The 14,643-nt window shown below is 40.4% G+C and overlaps 1 protein-coding gene across 1 annotated transcript in view; it reads left to right on the top strand.

The window, feature by feature from the left end:
* CDKL5 (cyclin dependent kinase like 5) overlaps positions 1 to 12,584 on the top strand; it is a 139,051-nt gene extending 126,467 nt beyond the window's left edge. Inside the window, exons 17-19 of the mRNA XM_075033392.1 lie at positions 2,656 to 2,778; positions 3,906 to 4,025; positions 5,332 to 12,584. Of these exons, the coding sequence (XP_074889493.1) occupies positions 2,656 to 2,778; positions 3,906 to 4,025; positions 5,332 to 5,718 (630 nt within the window). The 3' untranslated portion in view covers positions 5,719 to 12,584. The remainder of the gene's footprint in view (positions 1 to 2,655; positions 2,779 to 3,905; positions 4,026 to 5,331) is intronic.
* Positions 12,585 to 14,643: the final 2,059 nt, after the last annotated feature.

Genomic DNA, 14,643 nt, shown 5'->3' on the forward strand with positions numbered 1-14,643 from the left:
GCATCTACCTCTCCTTCTGAACTTGTTCATCCTGATACCTGTATACAGTTCAAATATGATGATTTGCATTACATAGCTGAACAAAATGTCTAGATTATAACTCTGGGATTATTTGATATCACAATGTCCATGAAAGGTTAGCACACCTAAGGCCCTTGCTTCTAGGGATGCATTTTCCAAAACCAAAGTGTTAAATTTGTACTGTTCTAGTCTACTTTGATTCCAGCCATTCAGACATGGTGGCAAGGAAGACTTCAGAAACCCAGGTGATAGATGGTATATCAACTGCTTCCACATTCAACTGTGTGAAGGAAATACAGACCAGATTGTGTTGCATCTCAAAATCCAGCACATTCCAAAACATCTAAATCACAAGTGCCTTGATCTATAGCTACCAAAAACATCACTGATTACAAGACAGGACAGATTTTTGCATAATCCTTACTCCTGTTTCTTCTCACTCTTAAGAAGAGGAGGGGAAGGGGAGTGGGGGAGAAAGAGGTTTTGCATAAGGGAAAGTTTTGTTGGCTAGTTAAAGCTAGTACCTCTCAGGAAGATAAATAAATTAGTGAAACAAGGTAGTGATAAAACTCTTGCATCCTCAGCTATAAACTTTCTGACATCAACTTGATTTTTGGGCCCAACCAGAGAATGAAAAAACTCTTTTCACTTCTACTTACAGCTGTTTAACAGGACAGTACCTAGGGATAGACTGTACCCACCGATGTGTGTACAAGTGTCTGGTTCAGACACTGTTCTTTGTTGTTCTTAGTCTGTTAGTTGAGAACATCTACCTAACAAACATTGGGATGTTCATTAGGATCTTCCAGCACCAACAAAAATTATTATCTTCAGTTCCGCACCAAGTTTGACTTCAGTAGTAAAAGCTGTTAACAGCACTGTAATATTGGCTCCTCAACTACATAAATAATGTTTTCTGTGAATTCATATTCACAAATCTAATAGATAGCTTATGACTACCCAAGTTTTTTCCGAGGCTTATAATTCTTACAGAGTCCTAGAAGTATGAAATTCCACGTATTTACTCTAACACAGACTTGCAGCAAATAGCAAACTAGACCTGAGAACTGTCACAATGCTGAGAAGCACACATCATAGTTAGCTGCAATTCACTTCTGATATCCTTTGGCAAGTCTCATTTTGCTAGTGATCATCCTAAGAGTCACAAAAGATACCTGAAACTGGATTGAAGACATCATCTTAATAATGTCATTCTCAAAATCTCTAATAGCCCAGAACTGATCCCAAGTCCTGACACTTCCTCCTGCAGAGTTGTTCCCATTAATCATTCTTCCTAGAGTTCTCCAGGTGCAGTTCCCCATGGGATAATAATTGTTACTGCCAGCTACAGGAATTCTCCGCAATATTCATTTTGCAGAGCTATTCTTACCCATTCTCCTTTTCGTCTTATTTGGAGTCTTTCAGTAAAGTAGCAAAAGGTTTAGAGGTTTGCTACAGTCACAGTTTTTTCTGTCATCTGACACCAAACAATTCAATACCCATGCGGTTTGTGCACGTGGGTATCAAACATCAGTGTTGATAGGTGCTATCTTCAGAGGAGCCTGAGTTTTGCAGATTTTGGCACATATCACAAGCTATGGGTCTGAAGAAATTATCTGCTTTGGAAAAAAAACAGTTGCAGGTGAGCATTTCTCCTAGCAATGCTTTGATTCCTTTTTAATTTACTGAACTTGAAACAGGAAATTCTTCTAACCATAAAGTTCCTAAACAAGCTATGCTAATTAGCGGCTCTCTCTTTCATTAACTTGAATGGAATCTAGAAGCTCAGAAAGTTCTTTGAAAACCCTTGCTTTTGGTAGTGCACCCATCATTCTCTTTTGTGATATAATCATTATATTGTATTATAAAGTTTTCTTTTGGTAGGCAGAATAATGCTAGACACAGCATATGTGTCCAATGCTTGTTTGTACCTGAGCAGGGCAGAAATAGTCCCATTCATAATATTAATACTTGATAGTTCTGTTTGTTGTTTGTGCATCCATTGGTATGCTCTTTGGTTGTGTTACAGAAATTAAAATAAAACAGCCAGTGCCCTTGTAGTTCTACATGAAATTGTTGATGGCATATTTTTGTCAGAATTGAAATAATTCCTCTTGGAGCCCTAGCTCTTTTTACAGGTTAAAAACAGAATACTCTTATTTCTTCTAGAGGTAGCTATCAACTGCTCATTCTGAAACCGATTGCTATTATTGTTAGTGTATCTTTGATATTTTATTTATATAAAAATAAGAAATTTCATACTGCTTTAGGTCATTATCATAAGTAACAAATGATTGCCAGAATTAAAGGATTTGATCCAAAGCTCAAAAAAGTCAACAAGACCTACCGGTTGTTTGCAAAAGTCTTCAAAACGCACTGTGCATTCCTAATGAACATGGATAGAAGAATAGGTGTACCGGTCTCTTTTTATATGCGTTGAGTTCCTTGAATTTGTTCCGTATGCTTTTTTCTTTCAATCACTATTATATTTTCCCAAAGCAAAATATAAGATTGATACCATATATTGTTGAAATTAAAAAAAAAAAAAATAAAAAAAATAAAAAATTAATATAGTAAGGACAGATCTCTTGAACTGAAATACTATGCATTTAGTTTTTGTATCTTATATTGCAGACAGACTCAACCAACGGGGAGAATCCAAGCATCAAGAAATCCCTCTTTCCTCTTTTTAATTCAAAGAATAATTTAAAGCATAGTTCTTCTTTGAAAAAGCTTCCTGTAGTCACTCTACCCATGGTATTAATTTTTAAGTACAGTAGTACTGTAAAATGCTCCAGTAAACTTGTTTTACTGACTACAGCAGCATGTGTTTTATTTTCATGGGATCACTACCTCTTCATGCCAGTTAAGAATCTTGGGCCAGTTCAATAAATTTAAGTAAAATTGGCAGTTCTGTTGAAATAGATTGTGCCTAGATTTTTTTGATTTTTTTTTTTTTTTTTTTTTAGTATTTGATATACTGAAATTGTAATACACACAGTTCCAGAGAGAATGAGCCCTGGGACTAAGACTAAAGGAGGAAAATAGTTGTGAAATCATGTATGTTTAAAATTAAACTGTCTCATTCTGTTTCAGTCAGGAAAAAAATTAGCCTGTTTTTTTATAGCTATATTGTAAATACATTTTTTAATGCAAACTGCTCCATTATATATAAATTTAATTAATCAAATATTACCAACAAATTGTGTGAAACCTACATTTTAGCTCATGCTTTTGCTGTATTTTTGTTTGTCCTTATTGTTCATGGTAAAAGACAGCTTGCATTAAAAATAGGTTACATTTTAACTGTCCTTTTTTTGCTTAGAATTCTTGAAATGAGAGAAAACTCTACATATCTTCTGCCATAAATTTTGTTGGATTTTCAGCTGGGGGGGGTGTGTGTGTCTTACTTTTTCCTCTAGTTTGGGATATTTATGGAGGAGAAGAAAGACGGGGAAAGGAAAAGCTCTTGGTTTTGTCATGGCAAAATCAACCAGACATCATTTTAGGGAGACTTTAGTCTGCTTCACTCGGGAACAAATTTATAGAACTGATCCATGGTCTTAACTGCAGTATGGAATGCTTTTTAAACGAAGATGAGGCTCAATAATTTTTTATTTCATTTTTTTTTAAGCCTTGTTTAACTGCTCTCTCTTACAGCAAGTAACACTAACAGCATGCGAATGCTTTGAGGGCTAAGGGTATAGCAAATCTGCATGATATCCACAGCCACTTGCTCTTACTATGGGGAAAAATATCGAAAGGTCATTGCAATTCTGCTGCAGTAATGGGCTTCACTTGGGTTCTGTAATTAACAGGGGGAAATGATTTACAGGTATTCTTAAGAATATATTAGGAGACCAGTATTTAATATTTTGTTGCAGATGCCTAGCAGTGATGGTCAGGATCTCTTGGCATTACAGAAAGCCATTCATTCTTCTAATCACCAGAGCAGCAGGCAGAAGGATTGGCATCCTGAGAAGATGACAGAAATCCAGCCTCATGTAAGTGGCATTATCAATTCCCTGTATTTTAACATCACTGAGGTATCTTGACAGCTTTTTCTCTGGTGAATAGAAAAATTGCGTTTGACGTTATTTCCCAACCTTCCCATTCCCCGCTTACTGAATGTGAAAAATCATGTGCCCGCAGCCCTGCATAATTCTTTGAAAATCTAGGCACAAATGACAAGGAAAAGAAGAGACACTAAATGTCCCTGTGTCAGTCTTTGAGCCTTTTGAAATAATTAGTTATGTTTTTGTGTTAGAGGCAAGCAGCCTTTCCGTGGAGGTCTGTGGTAGCGGTGCCATGCTGTAGAAAAGCCCTCGCATTAGCTCTGTGAGGAACGGTGAATCCTAAGGGCACGCTGTGGCTTGAAACAGTTTGATACTGGATGGGGTCACCAGAGCATCATGACCACGTCACGGCGCGGCTGTGCCTCAGCTGGCACGGACTGCGGTTTAAGCAGGCTACATTATTGGAGCGCAGCACTGCACTAATGCAACTTTATTTCCTCCAGTTCTAAAAGCAGCTGGGGGGGCAGGGTGGGGGGGGAGCTTCAGTGCGGTGCTCTGTTGCCGTTACAGCATTGAAAACTGAAGAAGAGGGTTTGTTGCAGCTGCAGTGTTTGAAGAAGCAAGTTGCTCTGTGAGCTGTGGAATTTAATGAGTCTGTTTTCATACCACTTTGTGTACTCAGGCTTCCCCAGGCTCTTGCTACCCATTTCAGTAACCCCATGTCTCCATTTTCCTTCAGCTTGCTCACCAGTCAAAGAAGCTGTGAGGGTCTAGAGCAGCTTATCACCCAGCTGCCAGCAAGCAAAATATCTAACTGCTGAGTTCTGTCAGCCCTTACTTCAGTGCAGATGATTACTCAAGACTCTCTCTAACCCCTAATTGATGTTCACAGAATTTTTAGGAACTTTGGATTTCTGATATCTGTGCCTCATAAAAAGTGGCTGAGATTCTGAAGTTAATAGCAGGAGTAGTGACAGATAGACAGCTAATGCAACTGCCTATGCCTCCTTTTTCATATGAAACAAGGTTAAAATAACTGATGGGAACAATTCTTTTTTCTGATGTAGAAAAGGTTCCATCTTTTCAGGTAGCTAATAGATTGAACCATAATGAGAAGACATTTTCTCAGGTGTGTAGTCATAGCTTGGAATGAAATATTCCAAATGAATACAAATTAAAAGCAAAGAAGTCCTGTGAGGTTCAAGGTGTTCAGTTTAGCATATGACAGTTTTGTTATAGGAAGTCTGATAGGACGGAGAGCAGAAGGTGAAGTGCTTCTCCACATGTCTTTCAGAGCCAGCCATTAAAATCTCTTCGAAAGCTCTTACACCTCTCCTCTTCAAACCATCCTGTCCCTGCTGAGCCTCGCTTCCAGCCCTTACCAAGTCAGCCAGCCAAAGCTTCTTTTTCTGAAGTGCGAATTCACCCCATGAGTCAAAGCTCCAGCAGCGGCAGCAGCAACGTGCGGCAAGAGCCTCAGCCGAAAAGCCGGCCAACGCTGCAGTTACCAAGCCAGCTGGAACCTACCTGGCACGTCTCCCCGGTAAACAGGAGCGCCAGCGATGGGCCTCCCTACTCCGACCAGCTGCCTTCCAAGAGCGGACAGAACGGGCACACCTATAACCGAACAAACCGATCGCGAATGCCAAACCTGAATGATTTGAAAGAGACAGCCTTGTAATTGCACTCCAGAAAACAGGCCAGTTCGGGCGGAGATCAGCGTAGGGGAGCAGTGGTGGTTCTGGTGATGGTAAGACTGCATTTTCAGCTTTATAAAGGTGTGCAATATGTACATGTGGAGCTATGCTGTTTGGCACCACAGTGAGAGTCAGGGATTATACAGTAAAAGAGTTGAATTCTGAATTACCAGTCAACAGAAATGTCACTGGATGCCAGGCAGAGTGTGCCGGTTAGGGAGAAAAATGCATTGCCGTTTTCTCTCATTTACATTCCAGCTTAGTGCACATCTCTGTCTGAAAGCTGGGAGACTTCTGGTATGTATTGGCACTTAGAAGGGTGAAAACATTCATGTCTAGACCTATGCCCTTACTACATTTTTTGCTGCCTAGTTAAAACAGTGGGGTTTATGTGATAAAGTGTATCCCTTTAAGGGTTTAAAGTTAAATTGTATGTCTTAAATTTGTTTTTTAACTTTCCATATTTGATAGGATTTGTAATATTTATTTATGATGACCTAATATCGTACTGTTATAATCATATCTTTTATGTTATAATGTAAAGTTATTTTGAGCTGTTTGAAACATTGTGAAGCAGTGCAACAGCTACAGTAGTTTCTATAAAAAACTAACGGTAACATTTATATATTGCATCAGGAGTATTTTATTCTATATATAAATATATATATATAAATGGAAAATAACTGTCTGTTTTTTAAATATACTCATTTAAAAGAAAAGTATTGTTATGACACTATCTGCCATATTTTTATACATTTGTGATATAAAGTGCAGTATTATACTTCTAATAAAAGGAAGTTGAATGTGGATATAAACGTGACTGTAACAGTATGAATCTTGCTCAGCTATGAGAGCCTGGTATTATAGGCATTATTGGTAACAAACAAAAGACAACATTCAATTCCAAGCTTTATTATGGGCTTTTTTGTTGGAAGTATTGGCTAAATGTAAGAGACTGCAGAACTGTACAGTAATCTAAATGTAGTACGTTCCCCCCTGTGTCCTTAGCTTTCGTAGTAATATTAATGGGATTTCTGCATCAAGAGCACAGAGACCCAGTACCAAATTTTTGTGTCCTCTAAAGAGATAAAGTGCCCCATGACTACAGGCTAAAGCAGGTGCTCTTCCACTTAATAGCAGGGGTGAAAACCAAAGAAACATAGCATGAATTGCAAGTGAAATGCCAAACTTTGACACTTACGCATAGCATGGCACTGCAGATCATGGTGTAAGCTTTTATGCATATGTGTATTTTACATCTTGTTTAGCAATCTATTAACTAATAAGATAAACACTGTATTTAAATTTAAACTACTCTTGCACTTTGTATTATATTTCAGGATGTATTTAAAGCTACAAATCCGCTATTTGGATATTGAGGGAGAAGGTTGCCATGCAGCTTAATTTCTCCTTAGATCTTACTATCCGAATATTCCCGTACACAGTTCAGTTACCAGTCTCAGCAAAATAGTAGATCTTGGGTTCCAGTCTCCTGTACAACATTGTTAAAACTGCCTTCACGTTGGTGAATGTTGAGTGTAGCAAATGCACAACCTGATTCTTTTGTTGCTACCTGTAAACTAAATCAAAGGTGAGCCCGTAGGAGTCAAAAGAGTTATACCAGTCTAAATGTTGTGCAGTAAGAGGGAAGTCAGGCCTGTAGTGTCAGAACAATACAATCTTTCCTTTTTAAACACATTAGTTCAACTCCATCGTTACTCTGCAGCATAGTTCGTTTTCTAGATGCTGTCCTCATAAGACACTTGTACTTGCAAATACATTGTTTTCTCCAAAAAGAGATTAACCTGAATGTGAATTCGGTGATTTAGCCATAGATGTAGTTAACAGAAGCCGCCAGGCAGTAAGAGCTGAACTTCCTACTTGAATAACAGTGCAAACTGGGCATGCTGTTCAGCACCTCTCAAGTCATACCAAAGTTCTAACAGCAGCAAATTTGGCACCGCTACTCTAAAAATCTTTGTCAGAAAGTGCAATATGGAAAGATGTTACATCAGGTTTGTCCAGGACTAAAAGTCAGTCTAGTAAATTTGAAAAATTACAGAATAAGAATTCTTTCTTTGTCAATTGCCTGCAAGAAATGTGCATGTGATTTTCTATAGACATATATGATATATGGTATCTAGATATATATGATATATACTGTGTTGATATATCATATATATAGCATATATAAATACAGTAGACATGAAAGGGCATTCAGTTTTCGATAAGTTCGGTGGGCATCCAGGAAGGACATTGTGGTATTTACTAGTCATCACTGCCAGAGTTCAGCAGCATGTTTCCGCAGTCTCTTTTGGATTCACCAGTTGGTCACAACTAGGTTAGTCCTGTTAGTCCTGCTTTGAAATGGGCCGATGCAACTGAAATCCCTCACAAAAGCAGTGTCCGAGAGTGGGGCTCTGAGCAGTACAGTTGCAATGCCTCCGAGACAGCGTTCAGACTAGACTCTTCTGTACTTTGTGGATATGTATCCTTTTGCCTCTGCAAGACTTTTAGCTTGCTCGTAAGAGCTTCATGCTGGGGATGATGATACTGGGCTGTATGTGGCTGTTCTGATTGCTAGCAAGGAAGAATGTTTCCAAAAGATTTTTTTTTTTTCTCAGTACCCATTAAGTTAAATCAGGGTAATCTCTGACTGTACATATAGCTGTTTAAAGTAGTTAGCAAAGGTGACCCAAGGAATGTTCAAGTATTTGGTGGCCCATATTTACAGAAAGTTGTTTCTACTTCATACTGCATTTTCTTCTTGAATTCAACAAACCATAGTAGATTTCGGTTAATACTAAATTGTGTTGAATGTATGTAGTATTTTATTCCTTCTGTTGGAAAGGAATTCCAGCAGCTTGGCCAGCTGGTGCTGGGATAAATTATGTATTTTTATCCTGGTCTAACTTCCCAATATTTAGAATATTACTAATGTAATTTTGCTGAGGCTTCCAAAGGAGTCTTATTATAGTGACTGAGATTTGCTGGCTCAATAAAGGGGAAGAGAATTACAGAGCAAATGATTTTGTAAGTGAGCTTTCCTCTTCACTGGTCTGTGAGTCTTGTGCTACATGTTCTATAGATTTACTTAGTATAGAGTATCTTAGTTAAACTGCATTTTATTCTTTGGCAATCTGTTTTGCCTTATGGCATCATTAATGATGTGAATAGAAACCAAGTTTCAGAAATGAATTATAGTCATTTTGCAGAACTCAAGCTGCCTAAACTTGTCTATATGTTTTTACTATAGCTCTTGAGCTCTTTTTAAGTGAAGAAGAAGCACCTTAAGCTCATCTAAACTGAAATTGTATATGTGTTTAAGCTGTCCTTTTAAACTGCCATGTCAATGTATTAACCTAGAACAACATATTTTTTTTCAGCAGACCTGACCACAGAGAACAGTCCCTTAGAGCTCTTGAACACTTTTTGCTACACGTGTCACAGTCCAAGATTTGTTGCTCCTCTGGGAGGTCACCAGCACAGAGCACGGGGCACAGTTCTTGGCAGGAAGTCAGCAATCCCAGATTTGGTCCCTTCTTCCGAAAACATTCCCCATCCCACAGGGCTTGGGACTGATACCAAGCTTTGATTTCTGATACCAAGTCAGACCCACCTAAACGTGTGGGTCCTGATGCCACTCTGTTTACCAATACTTGCTCTTTTAGATCAATATTAAAGCAGGCTTCAAACTTCCAAACGTACGAGACACCCTCAGGTCATCCTTAGGCTTGTCACCTTTCTCTCTGCTACACCAACCTGTTTCTGGGAGCAAAGCTGGAGTGATTCTTCAAGAAGCAGTGTCCTGTAATAGGCTTTTAGCCACTCCTTGTCATTGCAGTTAGGTCTCTTAACAGATGAACCTTACTAGTGTAAAAAGCTACATAGCAACCTTTTCTTTTTTCTTCAAAAGCTGTTGTAGCTATTAGCTGAGTAGACTCCTGTGTTCACCCAGAAAAAGCTATGTATTCTTAACAATTCAGTGCTGTAGATCTCCCTTATAAGAATGGGAACACAGACGATACAGCTCTGAAAGCACTATTGTGATCTATTTAGCTAAGGCAAAACCCAGCCGCTTTTGAGGGGAACCATGCTCTAGAAGTGTTTGAGGTTTTTATTCATGTTTCAGGTTTTCGTTGTCTTATAATGATTTGGTAGTGAGACATGCTTCAGAAATATCTGCATGTAATTAATTCTGTATGTGTTGAACACTGTCAGAGCTGGGAGAATATTTGAATCCCAGTCACACAAAGAGTATGAAAAGGATAGCCATATATAATATACTGCAAATTGTGGGGTGGCAATGAATGTTTATTTTTTCCATTCCAGCTAGCATACATAATACATCTGCTAATGGGGTTATATCATAAACCATGCATCTGGGCTGTTGTAAGTAGGCCCATCATTCGAAATAGGATAGGAGTGTCACGGAAGATGATTGGAAAGGTGATGTGCCCTATTTAACCATTTTTAAATGACCTTCAAATCAGGACACTATTTAAGAACAGGTGCCTTCCCCTACACAGCTCTTTCTAATGGTGTCGTGATATTAACCATTCATTAACTGGGTTTGTAGTAAATGAGGAGAAAAGCCATTTGACTTCTGGCCTTTGTTAAAAAGACAGCAATTTGAGTAAACCCTTTTAATATAACACAGTTTGGAAGTTGTAGATGTTGGCTCCTTTTTCAAAGGGTCGCACAGCAGCAGTACATCAATGCTCAGGCTTATCAGACAAGCGAAGGCTCATGCACATCACTTGGTTCAGATGTTCTACTGAAACTGAAGATTTCTCATTTTGCAACCGTGAAGTAAATTTCATGATAATTAAGCAACCCAAATTTCATAGGAGATCCTCTTTCAATTGGAAGAGAAAAGCTGTGGTAGGTCATCTGTTTTCTCTGTGGACTGTCTAAACAGCTACTCCATGAGACAGCACAGGTAAATCTGATGGATTAGGTCTGCATTTTACTTGCTCCGAGTTCTGCTTGGATGTTTATTTGTTACCTTGTGTACAGCCAGTTGTTTGGTGCAAAAGTTGGCTTTTGACAAACTGAGTGGAAGGTGCATGAGAAGTGTGAGAGGACCAGCCCCGCTATGTTTGGATGCTTTCATTCCACCAAATCAGATTGCTTCTCAGGCTCTTTTAGAACATAACTCAAAATATGCAGCCAGGCACAAGTGGCTCTTAAGACATGTCCTAAGAGTCTGAACACGGAATTTGTGACTTGGGCTAAGAGTGACTCTACACATCTCTTGTCTTCTCTGCGAGTCAATCTACCTCCTCTCTCTTGCAGAATGTGGTCGAGATTTGGTTGGTTTGTTATTATTATTGACTCCAAATTTTGAAGAGACATATAAAAAGATTCTTCCTCTAGGTACTGTTAGCAACCAAGTAATAAAATCTTGACGGGCCTTCATCTGATATACTTCTGAAACCTCCAAGCCATCTGAGCTCTCCCTCTGGAATCCCAATGCCATCCTTTGCACTGCTTCGCAGTCTTCCCTTGCCCTTCCCCTTGTGGTTCTCAAATATTGCAGTTGCCTTGTTCTTTGTCGTTTCTCTAGTGCAGATTATCAGGGAGTTAGAGGCCTTATCTACTACTCCACCCTGTTTGCTGTTTTATTCAAACAGCTATCCTTAGACTTGCTCAGGATTTTCTTCATTTTAATTTTCCATTTCATCTGGGTGAGATACCTTACCTCATCGTGCCCCCACCAAAACACGCTGCCTACCAGGCTTTTCGTTCCACCAGGTCTCTGTTTTCACAGGGCATTGTTTCTCTGGATCCGTTCTGAGAAATGCAAGGTGGCATCTTAATTGTACAGGTGTAGAAATGCGTTGTGAAGTAACTGCTGTCATAGAGCTTTCCATTAGCAACGTTAAAGCATGTTCATAGCACGAGATGGAAGCCGCTATTCAAGTTTCCTGTAGGATATGAACCTCTTGGTGTAAACTTTTGACATGTAAATCCAATGGCAGAGCTTTTAACTGTTTAGTAACAAGGCAAAACTTTAAGTGTAGGTAACTGTCTCGACTTTCGTTTTCTTCTTACTTTTTTTTTTTTTTGCTAGTGCACATCTTAGACTCGTACTACTGAAGGATATGTCTAATTGAAAGGAGTAACGTATATATATATTTGGTTTATATGAAACAATAAGCTAAAATCTTCCCTGAAACCTTAAGTTTGTTGGAAATTCTATGCGGGCATTTTAAAATCTGGTTAATCTGCTAAGGACTTCCAGGACTGCTTAGATGTCCACTGTGAAACGCCGAGTTCTGAATTTGTGTCATTTGGGAGGAGGAAGGAAGAATGAGATTTAGGAAAATGTGATCTTTTATCACAATCTGCTAGTACAGATCACTCCAAAAATAACAGGCTGGGGAGGTAGCTTTCAAAACTTCCAAATTTATGGATAAGATTCCCCGATGTTTTTTAACAGCTACTAGAAATCCGAAGCGCACAAACTTTTAAATCTACCATGCTTTCTGTTGTGGAAGGGATGTGATGTGGTGTTAACCTTTTTAATCCTGGAATACAAATTGATTTTAAAATGTGTTGAATATTTAAGGATGACTTCACGCAAGTTAATAAACCATTTGTAAAGTGTTTGTATACAACCCTTTGTATCATGTTGTTGGTACACCTTACCAGATTTTTTTTTTGGGCATGTATTCCATTCTTAACTTCTGTACAATTTCTATTGTTGCTGTAAATATTCTAAAAGAGGAAAAAAAAAATAATCCTGTGGTAACCTTAATTATCAGCATGGAAATGGTTAATTTTTACTGAGCACAATGTATTTTTGAATGGGCCTTCCAAAACATGTCTTTAATAAAAATGCAGATTTTGCACTAGAACATTGGCATTGCTCAACAGCTGATCTTATTCCTGACACGTCTCGTCCAGAGCACCTCCCCGTTCATTAGCTTGGCTCAGATGAGCAGAACAGGACAGAACCGCACCAGGACTCCTTTGCCCGGCAGGTCGCTGCCGTGTCCCGGCTAACTCCCCACCTGAGAAGCCGGCTTGCGTCTGTCCGCAAGCCCGTCATCTCCACAGGAGCACAGGCAAAGCAGCTCTGAAGCACCTCGTTGCCCACCATTCCTGTAGTCTCACTGCAGACATTGGGTGGGTTTCTGCCTTTCAGGGCAAGAATCTCTGCTGTTCTCCCTTTTAAACAGTATCAACCCACCAGTCCCCTCAGCAGGCAGGCACTACCCAGAAGTTAAAAGGCCCTGAAAATTTCCAGCCCTTAAACTGCTTTTGCTGTAGAAGGGGATCCACCAGTTGAGTAGCATGTTGGCATTTCATCACAGCCACAGGTAAGCTGAGACTCCTCCACGCAAACGTTCAGGTGTCGGCGATATGGTTTTTGATGGGTTCCTCTTTCATGTGTCCTGGACACGGCTTCTGTTGTTATTGTGCGCAGCTTTAAAAAAACCTTAAATATTTCTCTGCTGGTCTCTCATTCTTCAGGGTAATTGGAAGCAAACTGAGGAGTAGGGACCGCTTTACCTTGGCCTCCCTTCTTTCCCTCTGCGCTCCAGCACAGCAGACCTGCAGAAAGCTGGGACCTGCGGTCTGCTCAGATCCTCGGAACAGCCGCCTGACGCGTTGTGCCGCAGCCGCCACTGCAGCGGGACCTGCTGCTGCCTGGTGCCTTCCCTGAGCTGCGCCCGTCACCTCCCAAACAGGGACTGCTGGCCCAGGCTAACGGCGTCAGCTTCCACCAGGGCAAGCGGCCCAGCATTTCAGCAGTCCCAGCCAGAAATGCGTTGGAAATGCCTGTTTTCCTTGAGGTGCCTCGCTCTCTGGGGACTTGGCTTTACTCTTACAACCTCACTTTGTGCTTATGCTTTCAATGGCCTCCTGGTAGTGACCCCAGGCTTTGGTGCCCTTTTCTGTAGCCCTGGCCAAGCTCCACAGAATGGAGCGGCCACATCCTTGCAGGGGTCGAGCATCTCGCCGTGGCAGCCCCCGTGTAGTCAGCCTTGGTCCCCTGTGGCATGGGGAGCACAGCGGGTGTAGGTGTGGGCGTTTTTCTCTCAGAGGGAAGTGAAGGGCTAATTCCTGCCTGTACCCGTTAAGAGAAATGGGGCTATTGACGTACAAATGGTGTGGCTGGTCTGAAGGCCTGTGGCAGTCTCTTATCACACAGCTTGGATGGGGCAAGCTTGACTTCTGGGCGCAGTTGGGTCACTTCTCTCTGTAAGCATCCCAGACTAAAAATTCAGATCATGAAGCTGGAGGCAGCTCTTCGTCCTGCCTCCTGTTTCAAACCTGTTGCATTTTACACAGTTGCAAAGCTGTGCATTGGTCTCCCTACCTCTGCAGGCAAAGACCTGCAGGTTTTTCAGTCCTAGAAGATAAATGTGTTTTCAGTGCTGCTTTGCATCATCTCCTGCAGACTCACTTCCTGGCTCTGTCCTGATTAATTGTGATTGGAGACATCTGTGCCGGTAAATGAAAATGATAGGGATATGCTAGGAGAAGGTAGACTTCATGAGGAAAAGATTTGTATTTTTGTAATTGCATTTTGGCTGGTTCTATCGCGCTTTCATAACGCCCTTAGTCACGCTGTTACTCCAACATGCTGTGTTTATGCAGAGATGGAAGTCAAGTGCAATTCTAAAAGCATTTTAGGACCACTTAATTAATTAAGCCTCTCAGCACCCTTCTTTTTAGATAAGAGGCAGAGGTTAAGTGAATTTCCAAAGGTCGATTAGCAAGCGAGCTGCATAGCTAGGATCAGAACAGAAACTCCTGCTTTAGCAGGAACCATTTAGACATTGCAAATGAAAGCCAGAAGTAGGTCCCTTCCCCACTGCAAGCTGGAGAGGTGAACTGCAGGCAAAGGACAGGGCGAGGCAAGATGCAAATGAACTGTGAAATGCACCGTGTGC

This window comes from Buteo buteo, chromosome 8 (assembly GCF_964188355.1).
Source record: "Buteo buteo chromosome 8, bButBut1.hap1.1, whole genome shotgun sequence".
NCBI classification, from domain to species: Eukaryota; Metazoa; Chordata; class Aves; order Accipitriformes; family Accipitridae; genus Buteo; species Buteo buteo.